The sequence below is a fragment of the Magallana gigas genome, chromosome 4, assembly GCF_963853765.1.
Source record: "Magallana gigas chromosome 4, xbMagGiga1.1, whole genome shotgun sequence".
Taxonomy (NCBI): Eukaryota; Metazoa; Mollusca; class Bivalvia; order Ostreida; family Ostreidae; genus Magallana; species Magallana gigas.
The window spans coordinates 6372700-6394376 of NC_088856.1; the positions used below are offsets into that span (position 1 = coordinate 6372700).

The 21677-nt window shown below is 34.1% G+C and overlaps 2 protein-coding genes across 5 annotated transcripts in view; one reads left to right on the top strand and one right to left on the bottom strand.

Annotated features, from left to right (window-relative positions):
• The window catches only part of LOC105338047 (NACHT domain- and WD repeat-containing protein 1), a 27731-nt gene continuing 6054 nt past the window's right edge, over positions 1-21677 (top strand). Inside the window, exons 1-24 of the mRNA XM_034450071.2 lie at positions 1-173; positions 540-928; positions 1331-1533; positions 1730-1845; positions 2018-2229; positions 2476-2601; positions 2765-2890; positions 3095-3309; positions 5073-5215; positions 6513-6615; positions 6914-7132; positions 8205-8532; positions 8737-8889; positions 9310-9459; positions 9883-10096; positions 11435-11591; positions 11937-12114; positions 13269-13616; positions 14561-14782; positions 14912-15173; positions 15848-15971; positions 16177-16345; positions 18369-18490; positions 18860-19091. Of these exons, the coding sequence (XP_034305962.2) occupies positions 112-173; positions 540-928; positions 1331-1533; positions 1730-1845; positions 2018-2229; positions 2476-2601; positions 2765-2890; positions 3095-3309; positions 5073-5215; positions 6513-6615; positions 6914-7132; positions 8205-8532; positions 8737-8889; positions 9310-9459; positions 9883-10096; positions 11435-11591; positions 11937-12114; positions 13269-13616; positions 14561-14782; positions 14912-15173; positions 15848-15971; positions 16177-16345; positions 18369-18490; positions 18860-19091 (4573 nt within the window). The 5' untranslated portion in view covers positions 1-111. The remainder of the gene's footprint in view (positions 174-539; positions 929-1330; positions 1534-1729; positions 1846-2017; positions 2230-2475; positions 2602-2764; positions 2891-3094; positions 3310-5072; positions 5216-6512; positions 6616-6913; positions 7133-8204; positions 8533-8736; positions 8890-9309; positions 9460-9882; positions 10097-11434; positions 11592-11936; positions 12115-13268; positions 13617-14560; positions 14783-14911; positions 15174-15847; positions 15972-16176; positions 16346-18368; positions 18491-18859; positions 19092-21677) is intronic.
• The window catches only part of LOC105317628 (uncharacterized), a 23829-nt gene continuing 20255 nt past the window's right edge, over positions 18104-21677 (bottom strand). The window contains exons 5-6 of one of the 4 annotated variants that reach the window (XM_066081060.1): positions 18379-18400; positions 18119-18262 (exon numbers count right to left, since the gene is read on the bottom strand). Coding sequence is in view for 1 of the 4 variants with exons in the window: in XM_066081063.1 (XP_065937135.1) it covers positions 18219-18262 (44 nt within the window). In the remaining 3 variants the exon portion in view is untranslated. Of the gene's footprint in view, positions 18263-18378; positions 18401-18896; positions 18916-21677 lie in introns of those variants that run through there. The other 3 variants (XM_066081063.1, XM_034450073.2, XM_066081061.1) reach the window with 3 other exon arrangements.

Genomic DNA, 21677 nt, shown 5'->3' on the forward strand with positions numbered 1-21677 from the left:
ACTAATATAAACAAAAATATGGCGGCAAAACATCCACATAGTGCCTCCTTGTGGAAAACCCGTGCGTTGAAATTCCACATTGACTGAAAAATTAAAGTAAAAACGTTCACCATGTATCGAAAATATCTACAAGAAATTGCCATTAGAGAGAAGCAAATGGGAAACAATTGCAGGTAGGTATAAATTGTTTTCACTTCGCTCAGTGCGGCATGTGTACGTACACAGGTATTGATTTAAAAACGGACTCGCTTTGATGCATTCTTTTGGCAAAATGATTGAATTCCGTGGCGGATCTAACATAAACTGAAGTAAAGATGAATTATCTTATATAAATAATTTAAGTTTCATTTTAATATAATTATCCGCTATTTGAAAACAAGATACGTTGAATACACATACGTAAAGTATCTGTTCGTTGCATTAGTTTCTATCTTTTAATTGTTCTGGACACAAAGTATATAATTCAATAAATTAAGATTTCCAGTGTTTACAGGTGAAAATCTCACAACATATCTGTTTCTATATTTGCCATTAACCAGTTCATCGGCTTCGACCAGTGGTACCCTAACCCGTCACCCCAACCCCCAGTTCTCAGAAAATAGCAGGACACTACCAGAACCTCCGACACCATTAGGGCACCACGCAACAGAGTCCGGAAATCAGAATGCTCAAAACTCAGGCCCAAGTAATTCTACCGGAACCCAAAATCCTGCTCAGGCACCTCCAAAAGAGCTCACGGAGGAACAGAAAAAGTTTAAGGAAAAGCAAAAGCGAGAACTTGAAGCTCTGGTTGAGACCGTTGATCAAACAGAGAAGATGATTGTCATGGCTTTTCCCTTCCAGGAGGCTATTATTCTTGGGAATTTTTACGCCACTTTTCCCAACACAATGAAAACTATCCGTATTTTTACCAGCAGCACGTTCACAGGTAGGCTCAGGTTCACGTACGGTATAAGGACAGGTGTAACTTCATGTACTAGTGTATGCTGCTAGAAATTACAGAAGTTGCACGAATCTATGGATTATTGCACGATTTATCAGATTTCACGTACTATCGAAATTGATTAGTCCATATACATGCGACAAACATTTTACATAAATGACGACAACCACTGTATGTGGCTACAATGCAGATATAAAATAATATTCATAATGATATCAATTTCGAACGGGATTAAATCATAACTTAAACATAATTATTCCAAGACATTCAAACATATCTGTGACCATTGACGATGATTTCCTCTTCTATCATTTATGTAATGTTTTATGTTGTACATGTAAGAATGCTTTGAGTTGAGAAGGAACAACTTTACTTTAAATTCGGCAGATACAAAATATGAAAGAAACTATTGGATGGAGAAGGCGTATCCCAAAATCAAAGAGCACTGTTTCAAGAAGGGTTACGAATTCCAAGTGGTGGACATGAGATGGGGCATCCGTAACCAATCAACGGATGATCACATGACAACAGAGCTCTGCTTGCATGAACTTCGCGAGTGTCAAAAGCTATCAAAAGGACCCAACTTCATTGTAAGAAAATTTCCATTCACATCTATTCATACCATTGTAGCTGCATGATTACATCACAAATTGTGGTTTTATTGATTAACGATTAAAATAAAATGAATAAAATCAAATCAAATCAAATAAAAAAGTCCCGTGTATCTGAATTCATATTTATATAAACTAAGCGGTCAGCCTTTAATTCTTAAGTTATTTCTTTTAGTCCCTTTTTGCTCACAAGTATGGATACCGTTCTCTTTCTCGGGAAATAAATGGCGAGGAGTTCCGAAAGATCCAGGGTGCGGTTACTAATCAGGCGGACTTGGAACATCTCTTAAGGTATGTTGGATTCACAGAAAATGTTTCATACATATATAATAGGAAAAACTCGCATGTTTTATCTCTTAGATTCTCGTTTTATGTTAATTAATTGTTATCTATATGAAATAAAATAATCAGAATTTTTTAAGTCCCATGATCTCAAATTCTCTCAACGTATTTGTTGTCTTAGATGGTATGAGCTGGACTCGAACGCAGTCCCCGGTGTTTTCCTTTTAAATCCCATTAGTAGAAACATTCCGGACTTCCTCTCCAAAGACTTTGAAACCCAGAAAAAGGCAAAATCTGAGTGGTGGACGGAGAGCGAACGACTGATGGAGATCATAGCTACAGGGGCCACCGAGGGACTGGACAGGGACAGTGCCAGAAAGTACAAAATATCGGGTAGGACGCGAGCAAGTTCCACACTGTAAAATGGGATTTTGTTATGTTCTTCCACCAATGTTTATAAATGACTCTTAAGACATTTGTAGTATTTTTAGGTAACGTTGATTCGTTAATATGGTCTATTGTGTATAAAATTAATGTTAAAACTAATTAAGTTTTGTTTGTCATGTGTTAATTGTTAGTTTCTTTTAAAAAAATAAGTTTGTAATTATTTTAAGTCCGAGCTCTGTTGTCTTTTTATAGTAACGGAACTGGAGACGGAAGTTGCACTAAATGAAAACAATGCGACCAAAAAGAGTTTTTGGTTCCGGAAAGATTTTAAACATATAGAAAAGCAGAACAACTGCTATACCCTGTCCAGGTATATAGGTCAGTCAAACTTGAAACTCGTATTTTTTCTTTCAACATACACAAAAACGATAGTTTGTTATAAAATGTACTACGAACCAACAAGGACATTTTCTGTTTACACGTTGAATTGGAAAACAATAACCATGTAATTGTAAATGATGTTTTGTTTAAAAAATATTAGAATGCTTGGGAGACGAGAAGGTATGGCAGAAAGCTCGAGCAATGAACAAGGACCTCAAGGACCGGATGACGAGTAAACTAAATGCAGACCACGTACACACATACGAACTCAACTGGATGGAAAAGGGTAACGATCATTACTTCTAGGTATTTGAAGAAGAAATGATATACCCCTTTGGATATCTTTTGCTTTTTAGATGACATTTTGCATAAATATTGAAAATTGTGCGAGTTTTCGATAAGACTTTTAAAAACACAAACAGTTAATGAAAGGAAACAACTAATTTTATTTTTACGAAAAAGGACGTAAAGTTTATGGTTGACATTTCAGGAATTGATCCGGATTGCAGGGAACACGCTGATTACCTGGAGAAGATAACCACAGATTTCCAGAACCAGATGATCGCGTCCATAGACGAGTCCATAAAGGAGAGGGAAAACGACAAAAAATTGACCTTGAAGCCTGACCATGAAGAGTTCATGGAGCATGCGGTGCTAGTCAGGAAAAAATGCGACGGCGTCAGGGGACGGGACCACATTGTTAAGGTGAGTCAAACTGGTCTCACGGATTGGCATTATATTGTTGAGATGAGTTATGCACTCATCGGGTCTCATGAAGAGCTTTCATCTAAAGGAAGGAGTCTTTTCGTTATCAAACATACTTCTTATAATAAGAAATTCAAAAAATTTTGACACAGTCAAACGGATCATATTACCAAATGATTCTATCAGTTTAATCAAATTTGACCTTTTTGGTTTCGCATAAAGGTCAGGTCAAGGTCACTACCTTTTTCCTCAACGTAAAGGATGATAAAAAAGTGTAGCTCTTTGTAGTTCTATAGACATTTTTTAAAGATTTGAAGATTCTATTCTTCAATGAAATGGTAGAATTTCAGAATGTCTATCAGCTTATACTTTTAAATTGGAATAAATATTTATATCAAAATTTATATTGCCTAGCCCGCATTTCCTCTAATTTTCTTAAAATTTGAAGAAATGTTTTTATTATTTTTTTATGCTTCCAAAAATAAAATATATCTGATTTTTATGTATAATGAAGACCTTACATAAAGATATAAATTGACAGAAAAGCAAATATATTGACCATTTAATAAGAGAGAAAATCTGATTTTAGTGATTTTTTCACAAAAAACAATGTATAGAATGGGCGCTTTAAAAAGGGTATAAAAATGTAATTTGATAGCCCAATCATATTTTTAAAAAATTCTGAAACCCAACTATCATATCATTAGTTCACATTTATAAAAAAAAAATTTCACTATTTATGTTATTGTTTTTGAAATGCTAAAACAGACTCATTAATCTGCAGCAATTCTGAATTGTGAAACATGTGATATTTTCCTACGGCAATATTACGACAAAAATATAGTCCTTGTTAGATTCTAAACATTGGTTACTATTTCTATGCCAAGTTGCATGATAATAAAAAAGAGAGAAAAATATACTATTTTAATTTCCTTACATCTTGATTTAATGAATAATTAATCAAATCTACGTTTGACAAGTCGAAAACCAGAAAAGACTCCTTCCTTAAGGGGGGTTAAGCAAGCCTCAAAAAGCTCACATCGTTATAGGGCGAATTGAGTAGAAAAAAAAGAGAACCATATACTAAGGCGAACTGAGCAGGTACAATATAGTTAATTTTAGTAAACAGATCTCATAAAAGACTTTCATGATCAAGATGAGTTAAACTGGTCTATAAGAGTTCAGGTACCGAGTAAATGAGTTAGACGTTTGGCTAGGAAGGTGAAAATACAGTAAGGGTTCTTTTGGTTATGTGAAAAAATGACAATAACAAACCGTCAACCATCTCCAAAATCCATAAAACGAAATACAAATTCAAAGCAGAGCAACACAGACCTCCAAAAAGATGGAGGTACCTAGGATCATTTTAAAAGAATAGGTTTGTTGAAATAACAATAAGAATATGTATTGGTTGGATAAAGGCTAGCATTGCGCGTAAAGGGTTTAGATACGTTTAAGGTTAAAGCTACAGGATAAATACGGAATAAGTTTAAAGGGTTAAGATTAGGCTTAAATTTAGCGAGGTTTGTAAATTTTAAGTAGGTTCAAAATTTTAAGAAAGGGTACTTACATAGAGGTTTTTCTTATATAAATTTTTCACAACAACTTTCATACATTTTCTTTCTAATCACAGTGTTAAATACAATACCTGTATACAGCATTTGATACACATACAAATCATATTCTATAGTACATGATCACACTTCAATAACATAAAGACTAAGAACAAAACGCTTTGATTTACAACTTGAATGGATTCACAGAAAATCAAGGATTATGTGTTGGGAGACAGCATGGAGCCGTTAATTGTACACGGGGAGTCAGGCTGTGGGAAAACCTCCATCGTGGCGCTGGCCGCTAGGGAGGCGTTCTCGTGGATTCACGGAAACGGCATGGTCATAATGAGGTGATACAAATAAAAATTAAAAAGGGCTGTATTTTTTCATGGCCATTTTTTGGACTTCATGTACATACATATTAATCATACTGTGAAAAAGAACTCTTCATGAATATATGAAAAAACGTTCATATATATATATATATATATATATATATATATATATATATATATATATATATATATATATATATATATATATATATATATATATATATATATATATAAAATAGGCAACAAATATATAAATCAGATTTGCATAAGAAAAAATTCAAATTTTATTTTTACTCATAAATTAACATTAATAATTGAACGTTTTTTCATATATTAGAGAGGTTGAGATTTCAAACGTGTCCGGGTACGTGTACGTGTACTAGGGGAATCACCTAAATTCTTTGATGACGCGAAGATGTCAAATATTAATGATAATATATGGCTAAAAATAAAATTTTAATTTTTTCTTATGCAAATCACCTAAATTCTTCGCGTATTACGTCATCAGTTTTTGTGATGACAATGTTTCTACACGTTCTCTAAACTTGTGCACTGTCGTCTACACGTAAGTACAAACTTGTAACTTTTACAACAAATATAATCTAATTGATGGGTAAATATATTCTTCTAATACAATATATACGTAGATTTTTAAACTTTATTTGCATGCAAATTGATGAGAAATTTACCATTAATTTAGAGTTAATTAGTGAATTCATGTCAAAAAACTGTGTCGAAATTTACGTACACGTTTATATCCTAAAAGGTATGAAATCTCAACTGATGAATTACAAAAACGTGTACTTGTACGTGTAGTTATAACACACGTACGCGTACCCGTACACGTTTTAAATCTAAACCTCTCTATTCATGAAGAGTTCTTTTTCACAATAATTGACGATTGTTGACGTTATCACTAGGTAACGTAATTACGTCAGAATTGTAACGACTGTAAAACGTCTGAAGAAATGAAAGCGCTTATGTTTTGCAGTTAGTGTTGCTTTTTTTCTTTTATTATATTTTTATCGGACACTGAGAAAATACTTTTGCGATTTGGATATATATATATATATATATCTTATAAATTGCTGTTTGCCACTTTTTATTCGTAGAGTTATGATATTTTGATGTACTTGTTTACGAAAATAGTACAGATCTTGTAGCTCTGTGGGAATTTCGGGTTGACATGCCTAGAACAACCCGGAAAATCCGTTGAGTAACAAATCATTTATTAGTATGGTTTAAATATATGACCGAGAGCATTTTTACTAGATGTTTAATTGTGACAGCTAGAAACGATCCCTGTTGACAGGTTTTTGGGATCGACACAGGATAGTTCCAACGTCGTGTCTCTCCTTCAGTCCATGAACTCCCAGATAGAGAAATATTTCAAGTTAAGGGCTGTCAAATCTCAGGTATTTCCTTACCGAAATTCATACCTTTCTACCTTCTTTACATTTATCAGCAAACAGTAGATTGTATAATTCTGATCATTGATTAAGATATTAATTGTTAATTAATTTTTTGTTTTCATTCTTCCGACAATTTGAAATAGATTTTTTGGTGTTTTTGGAGAGCGCAGGTGAAAGATTAAATCTAGATATGGAATAAAAGTAACATTTTGCTGTCAAGACATTTGAATGTTAAAATCGATGGAAAAAAGCTTTGTTGTATTATTTGTTCACCTTAAAAAGTTTTTAATTATTTTTGAAGGATATAAAAGAGCTGATCAAAACGTTTAAAACGTATTTACGTTTCTTCGTCCTGAAGAAGAAAACGATTGTGATATTCATAGATTCTATAGATCAGCTTGATAAATCTCATAATGGCCGCCTTGTGTCGTCATGGATACCGAACAATCTGCTGAAGTCCGCCAAAATCATCATATCCACCATTGATCATCCCGACTTCGGGGTATTTCCTGATATCAAAGTAAGACCATTTGAATTGAAATAGAAAGAATATTTACTATATACTTCGTTCTAGCAATGTGATACGTACTCTTAATTAATAATTTGCTTTGTTTTTTTTGTTACTCATTAGATATAATTTTCGCTCAGTAATGATTGTTTTAATAAATAAATGAATTCTTAATAAATGTTAACAACACGGTTTACACAAGGGAAAAAAATAATATATTTTAGAAAGCCTTTAATGTCATTTTGCCTGTTATAAGGATTCCTACTGATGTTTAGACATGCAGGTATTTTTGTTTGAGAACTTGGAAAAAATGGGTCGTTTATAATTTGTCATACTGATATATAACATATTTTTAAATGCTAAGATTTGGAAAAAGAAATACCTCTAATATATTCCAAAAAGACTCAAACTATAAAATAACATTTTCTATTTAAAATTGAATTGATGGAAAAAGATATTATATATGAATTATAAAAAAGTTCCGAGATCAGATTTGCTATTTTTCATTGTTATTCTGTGTTTCCCTCTCTGTTTGACGATGGTGGAAATATAAATGTATAACTTGAATTACAATAATTATTTTATACAAATGATGCTTAAAATAGGCTTTTTGGTATCATTCGGTTAGGGAATAAGGAACATTCTTTGATTATCACGAGGTGATAATTTTGGTCGGGGCGTTGTCAAATCCAATATAGCCCGAAGGACTTTATGATAGATTTGACCACGCTCCGACCGATATTATCACCTCATGATATTCAAAGAATGTTTCTTTAATTATTACTAATATTTATGTAATTTTTAGAATGAATATTGGCATATTTATGTGATTTCCGTTTCTTTAAATTATGCAAACCCAGCTTCGTCCCAACAGGACGTTATTTGAACTTATCAGACTGTTAAAAGAAATCGATTCGTAGTGTATCACAGAAAAGGACACTAAATATGTAAATGTTTCTATTTAAAGTAAAATTAAAAAAACCAATTTATTATATTAACAATTACACAACGTTTTGGGTCCATTTTGGTCCTTAGTTTTTCACTATAAACTACATTAAAACATAAACATGTAAGATTTTTTCAGAGTTTTGTGTCGGAGGATAACTTCATTTCCGTGCCCCTTCTGACGCCGGAGAATCGGATAGACGTCCTTGATCATTGGTTCCAAATAAACAACCGGAAACTGACGGACGAACAGCGGTCCTACGTACTGAGCATGTTCGAGAAGTGCTCCTTACCTCTTTACATCAAACTCTGCTTCCGCAAGGCGATCACGTGGACCTCGTTTCGTCCAATAGAAGAGTGTCAACTGGAAGACACGATTCGTGGATGCATAGACAAGCTGTTCAGGTCTCTTGAAAACAAACATGGAGAGTTATTCGTAGCCAGAGCTCTAGGATACGTTACAGTTGGTATTGATAATTGCGATATCACTTTTATTAAGTCCTATATAATTAAAACTTTACTAGTAAATGGTACCACTTTGATCAACGTTACCACTTGGATCAACTGTACATAACGCTTACCTAAAAAATAAAATCAAAAGCAACTTCTTTCATGATTTTTCATCAATTTTATGTTCATGTGATGTTCAGTCTATTTATTTTTATTTCAAGCGAAACATGGTTTGTCTGAGTTTGAACTGGAGGACATACTGTCTTGTGATGATGACGTATTAAATGACGTGTATCAGTTCTGGACCCCGCCTATTAGACGACTTCCGCCTCTCTTGATCGTGCGCCTGCGTCACGACTTAAATCGATATCTTGGTACAAGCTTGTTCACCTCCCTAGCCTTTTTTTTTAAAGAAAATAATGTGAAATGCATGGGTTTTTTCTTTTGGCTCGCTCGCATTTAAAGGCTTACCACATTTATTTGTTGTTTCGAAAACGATTCAACAAACAAATAATATCTAAGTGATAGATAGATCTAATTTAGGTATCTTTTCAAGATATGTTGTTTTATGTACTTCTTGTGTGAAATTGCTTGCTCCAGTTATGTAAAACAAAACTTTGTTTATAATCTTATTTAAATAGAAACGACTTCCCGCTCAATAACGCATAGAACTCGAACCACAAACCATGAAAATTTGCCTCTGAATTAAGTTGTGAACAAAATGGGTTTAAAAAAAGTGGAAGCTAGCGCTCTTTGTTTTTGTTGTAATTTACCATTTTGTGGACGGTTTTCAGTCAACCGGGGGGACTCCGGTGTACAGATCATGGGCTGGTACCACCGTCAGTTCTGGGAGGCGGCCCAGGACCGCTACACCAATGACAAAGACACCTGCCAGAGGCTCCACGCGGGGATTGCCGACTACTTCATGGGCAGGTGGTCCGGAGGTCAGAAAAACAACTATGATATTTTAAAATTGTCACATTGTGGATGCACATATAAAGTGGATAACAGATGGTGAAATGACTGTGTATTTTTTAATGTCCGTTGACATCAATTTTCGCGGATTTAGAATTTAGGATTCGATGATGCGTATTTACGTAGAAAATGGTTTAAAATTTGTCAATGAAAATGATCGTGCATATATTACTAGGATTAATCGATTAATATTTTTTTCTGCTTAAATAAAATGATATTGAAAGCAACTAAAAATAATGAAACCTCAGTATAGCAAATTCCTGAATTCAAACTAAATGCCATTTAAATCCTAAAAGAAAATGCTAAACCTCTGTAATAATACAAAAATCACCAAACTAAGACATCCCCAGGAAAATGTGTCATAGCTTAAGGTAATTTCCCATCGTTTGCAGACGTTCCAAAGCCATACAAGGATAAACATGGCGAATCAGAAGCCATCCGTTATGTGGCCAGCCAGCCGATACAACTGGGTAACCAGATGAACGAACGGAAACTGAAGAGCCTACCGTACCATCTGGCCATGTCAGAAAACCTGCCAGACCTAAAGAAGGAGTGCCTCCTTAACTTCGACTTCCTCATCCATAAACTTCTCTGTCTGCATACGCAGTAAGATTTCTCAGGACTGCTCTTTATACATCTATAGTCACAGCATATAAAATCTCCTGCAAACTCTCTCAAGTTCTTATTTCAACAATTCATTTGTTGTATAAACCAATCCACACTTCACAAAAGTTATGTCCCTTGGTCGCCATCTTTGGGGAAAATTACCCATAGATTTCTAACAGTAGCCTTTGTACATGTAGTTAAAGGTTTATAACTTTGTCAGTTGACATTAAAAACCCGCTTCCGTTCTGTATTTTGATTGCACCAAAATTGGGCAACACACATATTGAAGGAATTAATTAAAAGAACTATATATGAAATTAGTCAAATTTGGCCCCCATAATTCGCTATTTTTAAAATGATTCAGGTGCATTAATTTGCTGTGTTATTTTATAAAAAAGTTGACATAAAATATGTTTTTCGCCTATTCATTTGATTAATATGCACTCACTGGCAGTATATGACGTCAGAAGTGACGCTATTTTTATAACAATCAAAATTAGTCAAAAATTAACATTTTTCTTTTCGTTTTTCGAATGGGAAATATAGAGCGACTCTTTGAACAAGAACGAACTTTTTGTCACTTATAGGTATTGGAGAGATACATCTTTGGTGAAAATATTTTGTTTGTTCAAGCAGTCGCTCAATGTTTCCTTAAAGAAAAACTGCTTCAAAACAAGCCGTTTTATGCTAAAATTGAGAAAATGGCGGGACAAAGTAAACTTTATGATGTCATATTTTTAAATTGTGGGCACTAAAATCAAAATGAAAATTATGAAAACACTTCAAATGTATACTTGTACAAATAAAACAAAGAATTTAGTTAAATGACGATGTTCATTTAAGGGGGCCATTTTAGGCTCAAACCATATCTAGTCCTTTCAAAAGATTTCATCACAAAACGCCCAAATGCTTGGTTGCATGAAGAAGGAAAAAGTTGGTTTTTCCCTTTTGACCTTTCGGTTGACCCCGCAAAGGGAAACAACTTTTGCAAAGTGTGGATTGGACTATTGTAGCTTGAAAGTTACTTAAACATTATTACACGGAAAAAGTCTCTATTGTATATGATCATTATGTGATGTACATGTAAAAATACATATTAAAATATGCAATTCCGATCCGGGATTTATCTTTGGATTAAAATTTAATTTTACACCAGATCTTTTGCTTCGTTGTCCCATATACAAATATTTTGCAAGGTGAACATGTTCCATGCTATCAACTTAATGTTAACTGAAAGGTTTGGAAAAGTGTCTAAATCGTAGAGCTACATGTATACCATTCAGTCAGAATAACAGGGACTTATCTTGCCCTAACATTTTGTCGTTGCGCCTTTATTAGGGACCTGTTGGATGACTTTGACTTGACCATCAGTCTGTTCCCCGGGGAGCAGGACTTACAGTCCCTGTCCCAGGCTATCAACCTTTCCGCCGCGGCCCTCACCCAGGACCCCCGCCAACTCCCCGGGCACCTGTTGGATCGCCTGGAACACATACAGGTAGGTACTGATGGTAGCTGACCTTGTGTTGACCTACAAATAAAGCAAAGGTAGACTTGCCCTTAGAGTCATTTGGTTTAAATGTAACTACATGCATTGAATATACATGTATGTTTAAATGTGATTTACCTTTCTTCCGAGGAAATATTTTTCATATTACTCCTTATGTTCATTTGATTGTGTTTCTTGTTTTACTTATGTGCACAATTGTCTCAAACAATAAAAGTATCTATGCTGTAAGAATATTTTTAAAGAAGGATACATTTACCACCTTAAAGCAGTGCTTAACAACGGTCTGAGAGTTAAAGAATCGTATGTTACCTTTTGATTTTCACTCATCCCCAGGGTCTTCAAGATTTTCTGACACAGTGCCGCCAGAGCCCGTACCCCTACCTCCTCTGCTCCCACTTCTTGCTGAAGAAGCCCGGGGGTCAACTGGTCAGGACCCTCACTGGGCACAACTCAGTAATCGATAGCTTAGACCTGCATCAATATCCCGAGGGCAAGCTGGTGGCGCTTACTGGTAATGGATAGTATGCTACATATGTACCATAGCACGTTAGAGCACATGGACATCGTATCCGCTCTACACTCCATGACATACATATAAATAATATGTGTATATCATAGAGTGTGGTGGATACGATGCCCCTGTGGTTAAAGTTTTATTTAAAATTTCTGTAAGTAATACATTATGTTATCGGTAATGTCTTATCAAATGCCAAAAGATGTTCTTTTTAAATAAAACAGTACGAAAATTAAAAAAAAACCCAAACCTTTATAAGGATATTTACGTGATCCAGTTTTTCTGAGAAACCCTTGGGCTTCGCATGATTTGATCAAGTGACCTACCAAGTTCATATCGCAGTGAGCCGTTTAACTTTTTAAAACTTGCTGACTGTTTATTTTTATTTAAGGACGTTGGTTACTCAGGGTTTGAGTTCTCAAATCCGGATTGTTAAAATTAAAGTTCAATTTTATGAGTAAAATTTGTTTTCAATACAAAAAGTATTTATGAAATGAATTTTGTTTTCCACTGAAATATTTTTGGTAGAACTGTAATATTTAAAGTTAAGATTTTATTTGTTAGTCAACGTAATTTTGCATATTTTTGGTTGGTTTTATTTTGCTTTTTCGTTTAGATAATCGTATGGCACACACTACAAAAATATTGAAAAATGTCTAAAAATGATAAAAGACACCATACCTCAAAATTTTGATCATTGATCTCATATAAATTTTATGCCATCAGAGAAAGGTCAATATACTTAGTTTAATACTATAAATTTTTTAGCATTATCATCATTCAGTTTTTTTGTTATATTAAATCAAAAATGGGTAGTGGTTTGAAAACTGATAGAGGAAATTCGGACTAGAATATGAATGAAAACTTATTGCTTTGTATCTATTTAATGTCACTACCATTCATAAACTGTATTTCATTTGTTAAAGAGTTAAGCAGTTTGTATTATTTTCACATTTAAGAAAATCTCAATCATAGGGTAAAATTTTTATGGATTTTTCATAACTTTTCAAAAAATATTCAATGACCAACTGCCATGTAAGATCTATAACACAAAATAGTTGGTTTTTCATTATCATCAGTGGAATTTTTTTCATTCTGAGTAAATATCATCCTAAACCAAACAAACACATTTTGAGTTTTAAACATTTCAGCGAGTGAGGGAGACAATCTGATAAAGACGTGGGACGTACACGCGGGGAAGGAGCTCAAGTCCATTCTCGCCATGCAATCTAAAATATGCAAGGCCGAGTTTGCGGTAGACGGAGAAATCTTCCTTCAGGTGTACCAGGATAAAATATATGGATGCAATTCAGAAGGTGACGTCAAGTATACCATTGAGTTTCCAGCCATTGCGGTAACAACTGCGGGCCACAAACAAAGCTACATCGTTGCCATTGGTGAAAAGGAATTCGTCTTATGGGATGCTACGACCGGAAGTGAATTGAAACGTAAAGAATTGCCACCCAAACTCAAACCCAACAGCCTGGAGTGCATTTCCGGTAATTTGTTTTTATTTTTTACGAATTTAAGTGCAACTGTGATTAGTGAAGAGGATAAAATGCAGTTCGAATAGGTTCTTGTAACTGGATCAACCATGTTAAATGAGATAATATTAAATGTCAACTTTTCAATCTTAAAATTAAGTATATGCATTGTGTAGGGAAAGCTGCCATTCCGATTTTTGTTTGATAGAGGCATATTTTTTTTTATATAAATCTAACTTTTGGGGGAAAAAATCATTATACCCTTTGAAATCTAAAATTCCCCAGCTTTAAGTCCTGTCGAGATTACTGGTAGTCGAGGGGTAGCGTAGTTATAATAGATTGTAACCGTGTCCCACTTTTTTTTTTTATAGGATTCGAATCCTAAAACAATTCGAATTCTTTTTATACATTTTTCTTCTAATCGCATGACAAAATAATGTAATGCTAATAGTAAAATTAAAATAAATAGATTATTTAAGAATGTCAGAATAAAGTTATTCATACATATGATAAACGCTAGTTAATGTAATAGTTTGCATGCGCCTTGAATTTTTTTACTTACTGTGTGAAGTCCCCGTTTTAAATTTGAATTATGATAAAACATTTTCTTCTAACATGTATCAAGGGATTTTAAAACATTTTTATGTACGTATCACTTCAATGATACATGTACAAGTTGTTAAAAGCAAAAAAAAAAACAAACAAAAAACCATTCAAAATATCTAGATATTTAAGAAACATGGGATGATATAATTACAACTGCCTACACGGAACACACCCATTATGTAAATATATACGTCTACGTAATGTGTCGATATTTAGATATGACTCTTCAAGTCATACGGATATTCAAAGGCTCTTTCAGGGTCAGGGAATATTTCAGCTTTTTTGCAACATCCTCTTATGCATTTTATTGTTGGGTCTAAATTAAGTAACTGATTTTGAAATCATTTTCCTAGGATCTGAAAATTTTGTTGCATTTACGGGTGAGATTATGGGATGTCTTTGTGTGTATAATGTGAGAGAAGATACATTTTCCCGTGTCGTGAAGATGAAAGATGATGAAGCCATCAACAGCATGGCGATAACGTCTGACGAGACCCACATCATCATCCACGTAGGCTTGGACAATGTGGTGTTGGTGGATATTGCAAATCTGAATGAAATGCGAACTCTTGAAGGTAACTTAAAACACTCCGCCACCTTCCGCCGTAGATAACCGTTCATTCGCAACTGATCGGGTACCTGATAAATCGATCGGTTTAAGACTAAACAATTTTAGAAGATCATTAATGTCTATTTTGTTTCAGCTCTAAAACCTTTGCTTCGTCTCGACAAGGTTTACTCTCTGTACGGATCCATGGTAGTCTGTAACGATAAAGTTGTCTGTATATCAAACGAAACGGGCAGCGAAGTGTCTTCCCATTTCCCGCACTCAATCTCTCTGGTCGATGTAAGGACATGTGACCTGAAGCTGTTCGTTACCCGGTCCCAGGATAACATCCTCAGGGTGTGGGACAGAGCGAGGAAGGACATCCAAAACAAACTTCCGCAACAGAGCAACAGAATCAGGTCACAGTCGTATTATTGCAATCATAGTTATGTTTGTAACGAGCAATTCCAATGGTTACATCAAAACGCCTAAAGTTTGTTTTAGCTGGCTGCATTTTCTTGTTGTTTTTACACCTATCTACATGCAATAAGATATGGCAATCTGTATTTAATACAGTCCATCATATACGTCTGTATTCTTCTAATTTCAATGTTTTTAAGCAATATTTATGGGGGAAAATGGTTAAACTAAACACGACTCAACGATAGTTCTAAGCGAATTATCTTGTCATCTAAACTCAAGTTGAATTTGATTAATTTTTTTTCTTTATTGACGTTTCCAATATAAACCATCTTAATGAATTTGTACTTTTGTAATACTCTCCTTATAAAAAGTTAGGGTATGACAGGGAGGACATCATTTTCATTTTTTGGTATATATTTCAACTATTACACTCGTATTTACATATTAAATCTATACATTTATTTAAACATAAAGAGAGGGAAGTGAGAACAAAGGACAAAATCCTCTTATTGCAACGGAAAAACAATTAGGCAACATTACTTTTATAAAAAAAACTTTTTATGAAATGTCTTTGATAATTGAGCAACGTGATAGAATAACGACAAACTTTTTTTTATATACAGACTAACAGTACATTTTCTGTCATTGCTGATTTACTTTACTTATTTAGAAAAATCATTTCAATGGAGAACCCCCGTTACGCACTCATACGTCGCCAGGATAAAGAACAGACAACGGCTATATATGAAATCTATGATCTCCTCAAAGACGACGTCATCAAACGGATCGCTCTGGTAAGTGATTTGATGCATTGAATTTACACGTAAAAATGCAGCGAAATGATAAAAATATGCATTGTTTTGCTTATAAAGCAAGATGAATGTATTGATATTTACTTGAATTTTATGAGGAGAGGAAGTTGTAAGTTGTAAGAACTTTTTTCCCAATCCTTTCGATTTTGATCAATAAAACGTGTGTAAATCAATGCATTTCGTTTAGGACACCAACGTTTCCGAAGAGGTTCTCCTGGACGATGACGACACACTTATAGTGAGCACAAAAAAAGACAAACTGAAGGCCATATCCCTGGAAACAGCTACTATTGTTACAGAATTTGAGGGATTCTTAGCTCCGTTTTATGAAGTGCGGGCTATTAATGGGGGCAATGGTTAGCAACATAAAGCAATGATGAATGCGATGCCATTTTACCCTAAAGCTCACCTGGAACGGGAGGTCATGAGGGCGCTTCTGATCAACCCTTGTCAGTCATCTGTGTTCTTTTCACACCTCAAACTTATTCTCTCTTGCCACTAGGACAAATAAATTTGGTACAAATCAATCTTTTATCAAGAGAATTGTCGCGTATTAAGGTGAAATATTTAACACTTTTCGAAAAGAAAAAGAATCACATGGGATATGTCAATTGACGTTTAAAAATATGCTCAAAACCATGGCATCAGAAATCCCAATTTTTACCAAAAAATATTTACATTTTTCAGAGTCCTTGCCTGTGAATACACTACGTATTGATTTGTACTATACAGTCCAATAATTTCAAATGACGTGTAATTGAAGCAAGCATGGTTTGCTTATTTACATTCAAATATTTAATCGTACATTTACAGTTGCTGAAATTTATATAAATGTAAGTAATAAGGACTAATTCTTTGAATATTATGAGGTGATAATTAGGGTCCCGCTCTGCGGGTGCCCTAGTGATCAGTCTCTCCGTCCGTCTTTCCGACCGTCCGAGATGGCTTGTTTGGAGCATATCTTCTCTCCCCTTGGCCCAATCTGGCTCATGCTTCACCAACAAAGTGCATTTGGGTAAAGGGTGTGCAGTGACCTTGAACCATGTTTCTAAGTCTAAGGTTAAGGTCATAGCAGAATTATAAATAAAATCCTTGTTCGGGACATATCTTCTCTCCCATTGAACCATCTAGCACATATTCATTCACATAGTGTCTATGGTCATAGGGTGTGCAGTGATCTTGAACAAAGTTTGTAGGTCATGGTCAAGGTTATATAGGGCCGTGCATAAATCTTTTTTTCAGAGCATATATACTTTCCATCTAGCCCTATTTGGCTCATTCATCAAATAAACAGACCTTATGAATATCGGGTGTGTAGTGACCTTGAACCAATTGCTAAGGTCAAAAGTGAAGGTAGCAGAACCCTTGTCCGGAGCATATCGTCTTTCCCTTTTCTTCAATCTGGCTCAGACTTCACTCGCTTAAAGGTAGCATATATATACTCTCCGTTTAGTCCTTTTTGGCTAATACTTTACTTAAAAGAGCTTTTTGGTTAATGGCGTGCAGTGACCTTCAACCAAGTCAACGTGAAGGCAAAAGCAGATTTCTTTATAACCAGTTTTGGACCATAGATTATTTCCCATTTGGTTAATATATTCAGTTTGAACAAAAATGACTGTAATTGGTAATGAGATTGAATTAGACGTTATATGCCAGGTGGAAAATTTCGAAGTAATAGGACAAGGTCAAAGCAAAATTCTCTGAAATTCTTTTCATCATATTGTCCACTATGTTAGCGAAGCCCTCTGTGATGGACACCATCTTGATGTTGTCAAGCTTCGGTCGGGACGATAATACTCGAAGAATGATAACTGATTCCTTAAAAAATACACAAAGCGCGGTAATGGTATCAAAGTTCAACGTCTTAGCAGAGAAAGACAGTCTTAGTCATGTGCATCTGACCAAATGGGGGGCCCAAGAGTGTAGATTGCAGTGCAAATGCTTTTCATTTAGAATTGTGAACATTATTTTGTATGAGATATTTCTGTTATTTTATACAAAAAATAGGATGTAGTGTAAATTCACAATTTTTGAAACCGTGATAACCAGACCAATAATAGGGCCAATAGGAGAGTTTTAAGTTCTGTATATGACTATCTAAAACAATACTAAAATCATTTTCTAAAGTTTACGTTATACAATTAAAGAAAACGTGTGATGTTAAAATGTGTATTATGTAAGCTCTCTGATATCCATGTAGATGCATTCGTTTTTTTTTTCTCAAAATGTTCACCGCCTTTCCCTCTCCACATTTCGTGTTTCGTGATAAAAATCTATAAAAAGACACAAGAAAAATTACTCAGGTTAACAATGTGGCCTATTTACTTTTTATTATACAGATTTTAAATTGCCATTGAAATGTTGTTTTTATTATTTCAGAAATACTTACGCAGACACGAGGGAGACAAAACCTGAAATGTTACGATACAAAAACTGGAAAAGTGACAAAAATCATCCAGTTATCAACATCTGATAAAAAATATATTGTTGAAACATTTGTGGTATGAAATATTTAATTATGCCCCCCCCCCCCCCCAAAAAAAAAAGACAAGAAAATCGATATTTTCCTTAAATACAATAGATCTTGAATCCTAAAGCGCAAGTTCATATGTATTACTTTTTCTAAGCCAAAGAAAACAGTTTATAAAGTTATATGATGGCATGTTTTGTAAATACGCCTCAACATCCTAACTTTTGAAAGAAAAAACGTTATTGAATTTTTATTGGAAAACGTACACTTTTCTCTTTCGCTTTGTTTTGTCAATTTATGCAGCAACACCAAAGTTTCGTTAAAAGCAAATAGTTTAAGAAAATACGCTGTGGTTACAATTTTTAACAGTTTGAATGAATTTAAATGTATTTACATGTAGGCTTCTTCCGATGGACAGATTATTGCTTGCGTTACCGAAGATGACACGATACTAGTCTGCGACACAGAGAAGAAAAGAGTGATAAAAACATTGCGAGACAAAGATATTGGAAAAGATGTTTGTCATATCGCTTCGGATATCGACATTTCTAGAAACGGGATGTACGTAATAGGAACAGCACAACTAAAAAAGCGCACCATAACAACTCCTTTTGTTTGGAACAAGGAGGAAGGTATGGTTGGTTTTTAATTTTAGCTGAAGCTAATTAATCCCATTAATTTTTCTATGATTTTGCAATAGATGCACTGCGAAAATTGATATCAAAATTTATAGGGAAAATTGCAGGGAAATCTTTTTTCATTAAATAGGAGGAAATTTTGAATGTTTCACACTTCATCAAAATGTATTGCAATATTTTAAGTTTTTATTAGCTCACCTGAGCTATTCTGATCACATTTTGTCCGTCGTCCGTCTGTCTGTCCGTCCGTCTGTAAACTTTTCACATTTTGAACTTCTTCTCTAAAACCACTTTACCAAATTCAACCAAATTTGGCTCAAAGCATTCTTATGGAAAGATGAATATAAATTGCAGAAATGAAAGAAAAATTTTCATTGAAAGCGGAGAAAACCTCAAAACTGTAAAAAAAAAAAAAAAAAGGGGGTGCATTTTAAAAATATCTTCTTCTCAAGAACTACTGAGGCAAATTCAACGTAATTTAGCATGAATAATCCTTATGGGAAGGAAAATATAAATTGCAAAAATTATGGGCTAATTCTGTTTCAAATCTGAGTTATTACGAAAATAACAAGAAAGAAAAGGCGTGTTTCAAGCAATTTATAGGATCCATGAGTCTTGGTAAAATGGGTAGGCATGACCGGGCCAGGGCAAAACAAAACATTAACAGTTATTAATCTGCCAATCTCATTAAAATTTCAAGATATTTACTTATATATTATATTATATTATATTTGTATTCGCTGAAAATATTGGTGCAAAATAATGCGTAATTGGAATTGACGATTGCCGATCTGCCCCGGCTTTTATTTTGCCCCGGCCCGGGTTTGCTTACCCATTTTACCAAGACTCGTATTCCATAATTCTAAAACGAGGTTCTTTGTTAAAAGCAGCCATGACACTATATGATAAACGGGTCGATCTGACAATGATGAATTTGTTTGTTGTGCAACAGTTCGTGTACGAAGGGAATCTTTGAAACATGCAAAATACATTGGTGCCGATTTCGTGAAGTAAATTGAGGCTAAATATTTCAATGCGTTGACAGTTTTCACATATGACGGTGGAGTTAGCTTGTTGTGATTTTCGTTTCGTTTTCATTTATGCTTTGCGTTAACCTGGGAGCTGTCGCTTGTATTTCCTGATATTTACGTATCAAATCAAACAGAGACTTCGGTAAATGCAATTCATTCAGGCTATCGGTAATTCGGTATCATCTTTTGCGTAATGGTAGAATAATGCAATATGTTTTGTTGAGATGCTCGGCATTTTCTCGAGTTTATTCAGTTTAAATAGAGTTTAATATCGCTAACGGAAATATGTAGGTATATTCATGTATATGATTCATTTCGAAAAATAAATTGTGTTCTTTATTTGTTATAGTGCATGTTTCTTGTGTTTTCAAATGTTTACAATTTCTATTTACTTACCATATTTGAGTGTTAAGCTTCGAATTACTAGTATAAGCAAGACACAGAGATTTGCTCACAATTCTATGTTTGTACACAGATCTGAGGCCATTCATTTGTTTCAATTTTAAATGCCGAATAGGAAATACCAAGTTAAAAATCTTAAGCTGAATGTAATAAACTCATGTGAACAAAATATGACTCAAACCTAGCAAAATTTTGAGCTCATCTTGCTTATAATTCTACGATTGACGCTGAAATTGTGGTTGATCATTAGAAATTCTATATGAATAAAAGTATGTTAAATACTTGTACACAAGAAAAATTAAAGAATGATATGCTGTATATAACTATTCTATGGGGCCCCCTCTTTATACAATGAATAATGTGAAATGTGAGTAAATAAAAACGACATCGTTAAAACAGTTTCCATAGTTCTGACACATTTCTGTTGCAGGGATAAAAGAATTATCGCTATTCCTAAGCAAATATTACAGCGGAAAATTATCCTGGTTTATAGCCATTTGTTTTTTGGGTTTTTTTTTTTAATAAACATAGGTAATCATAGATTACTAAGCTCACCGAGACGGAGCATCACCCTTATGAGACATCACCTTCATAAGACCACCTTTATCATTTTATATGAAAATCATACTTTATGATCTTGGATATTCATGGATTCCGTTTTGACAAAATATCGTATATCATCTGATAAATTTTTTTTATGATAATCATATGTTCATATGTTAATCAATACAATGATATAAAATTAAATATTGCATCATGTCATATTTATAATATATATCATATAATACAATAAAATACCGTAATAAACAATAATGAGATATGATATTGTAACGTATGATATGACATTGTATTGTGTTATACCTTATTGTATTTGATCACATAATACAATATTATATAAATAGTGCCTGTTTGGGAGGGTAACAGTTGAAATTGACACCCCGAGAAAACCATTGTCAACCGACGCGAAGCGGAGGTTGACAATGGTTTTCGAGGGGTGTCAATTTCAACTGTTATCCTCCCAAACAGGCACTATTTATTTTGTTATACTGAATGTCTTTTTTAAAATTTTTAAGAAAATTTTACTGCTTTTATATAGGAATAACGTGAATTCTACAGCGAACCGTACGCGCATAATTTTCGCGCATGT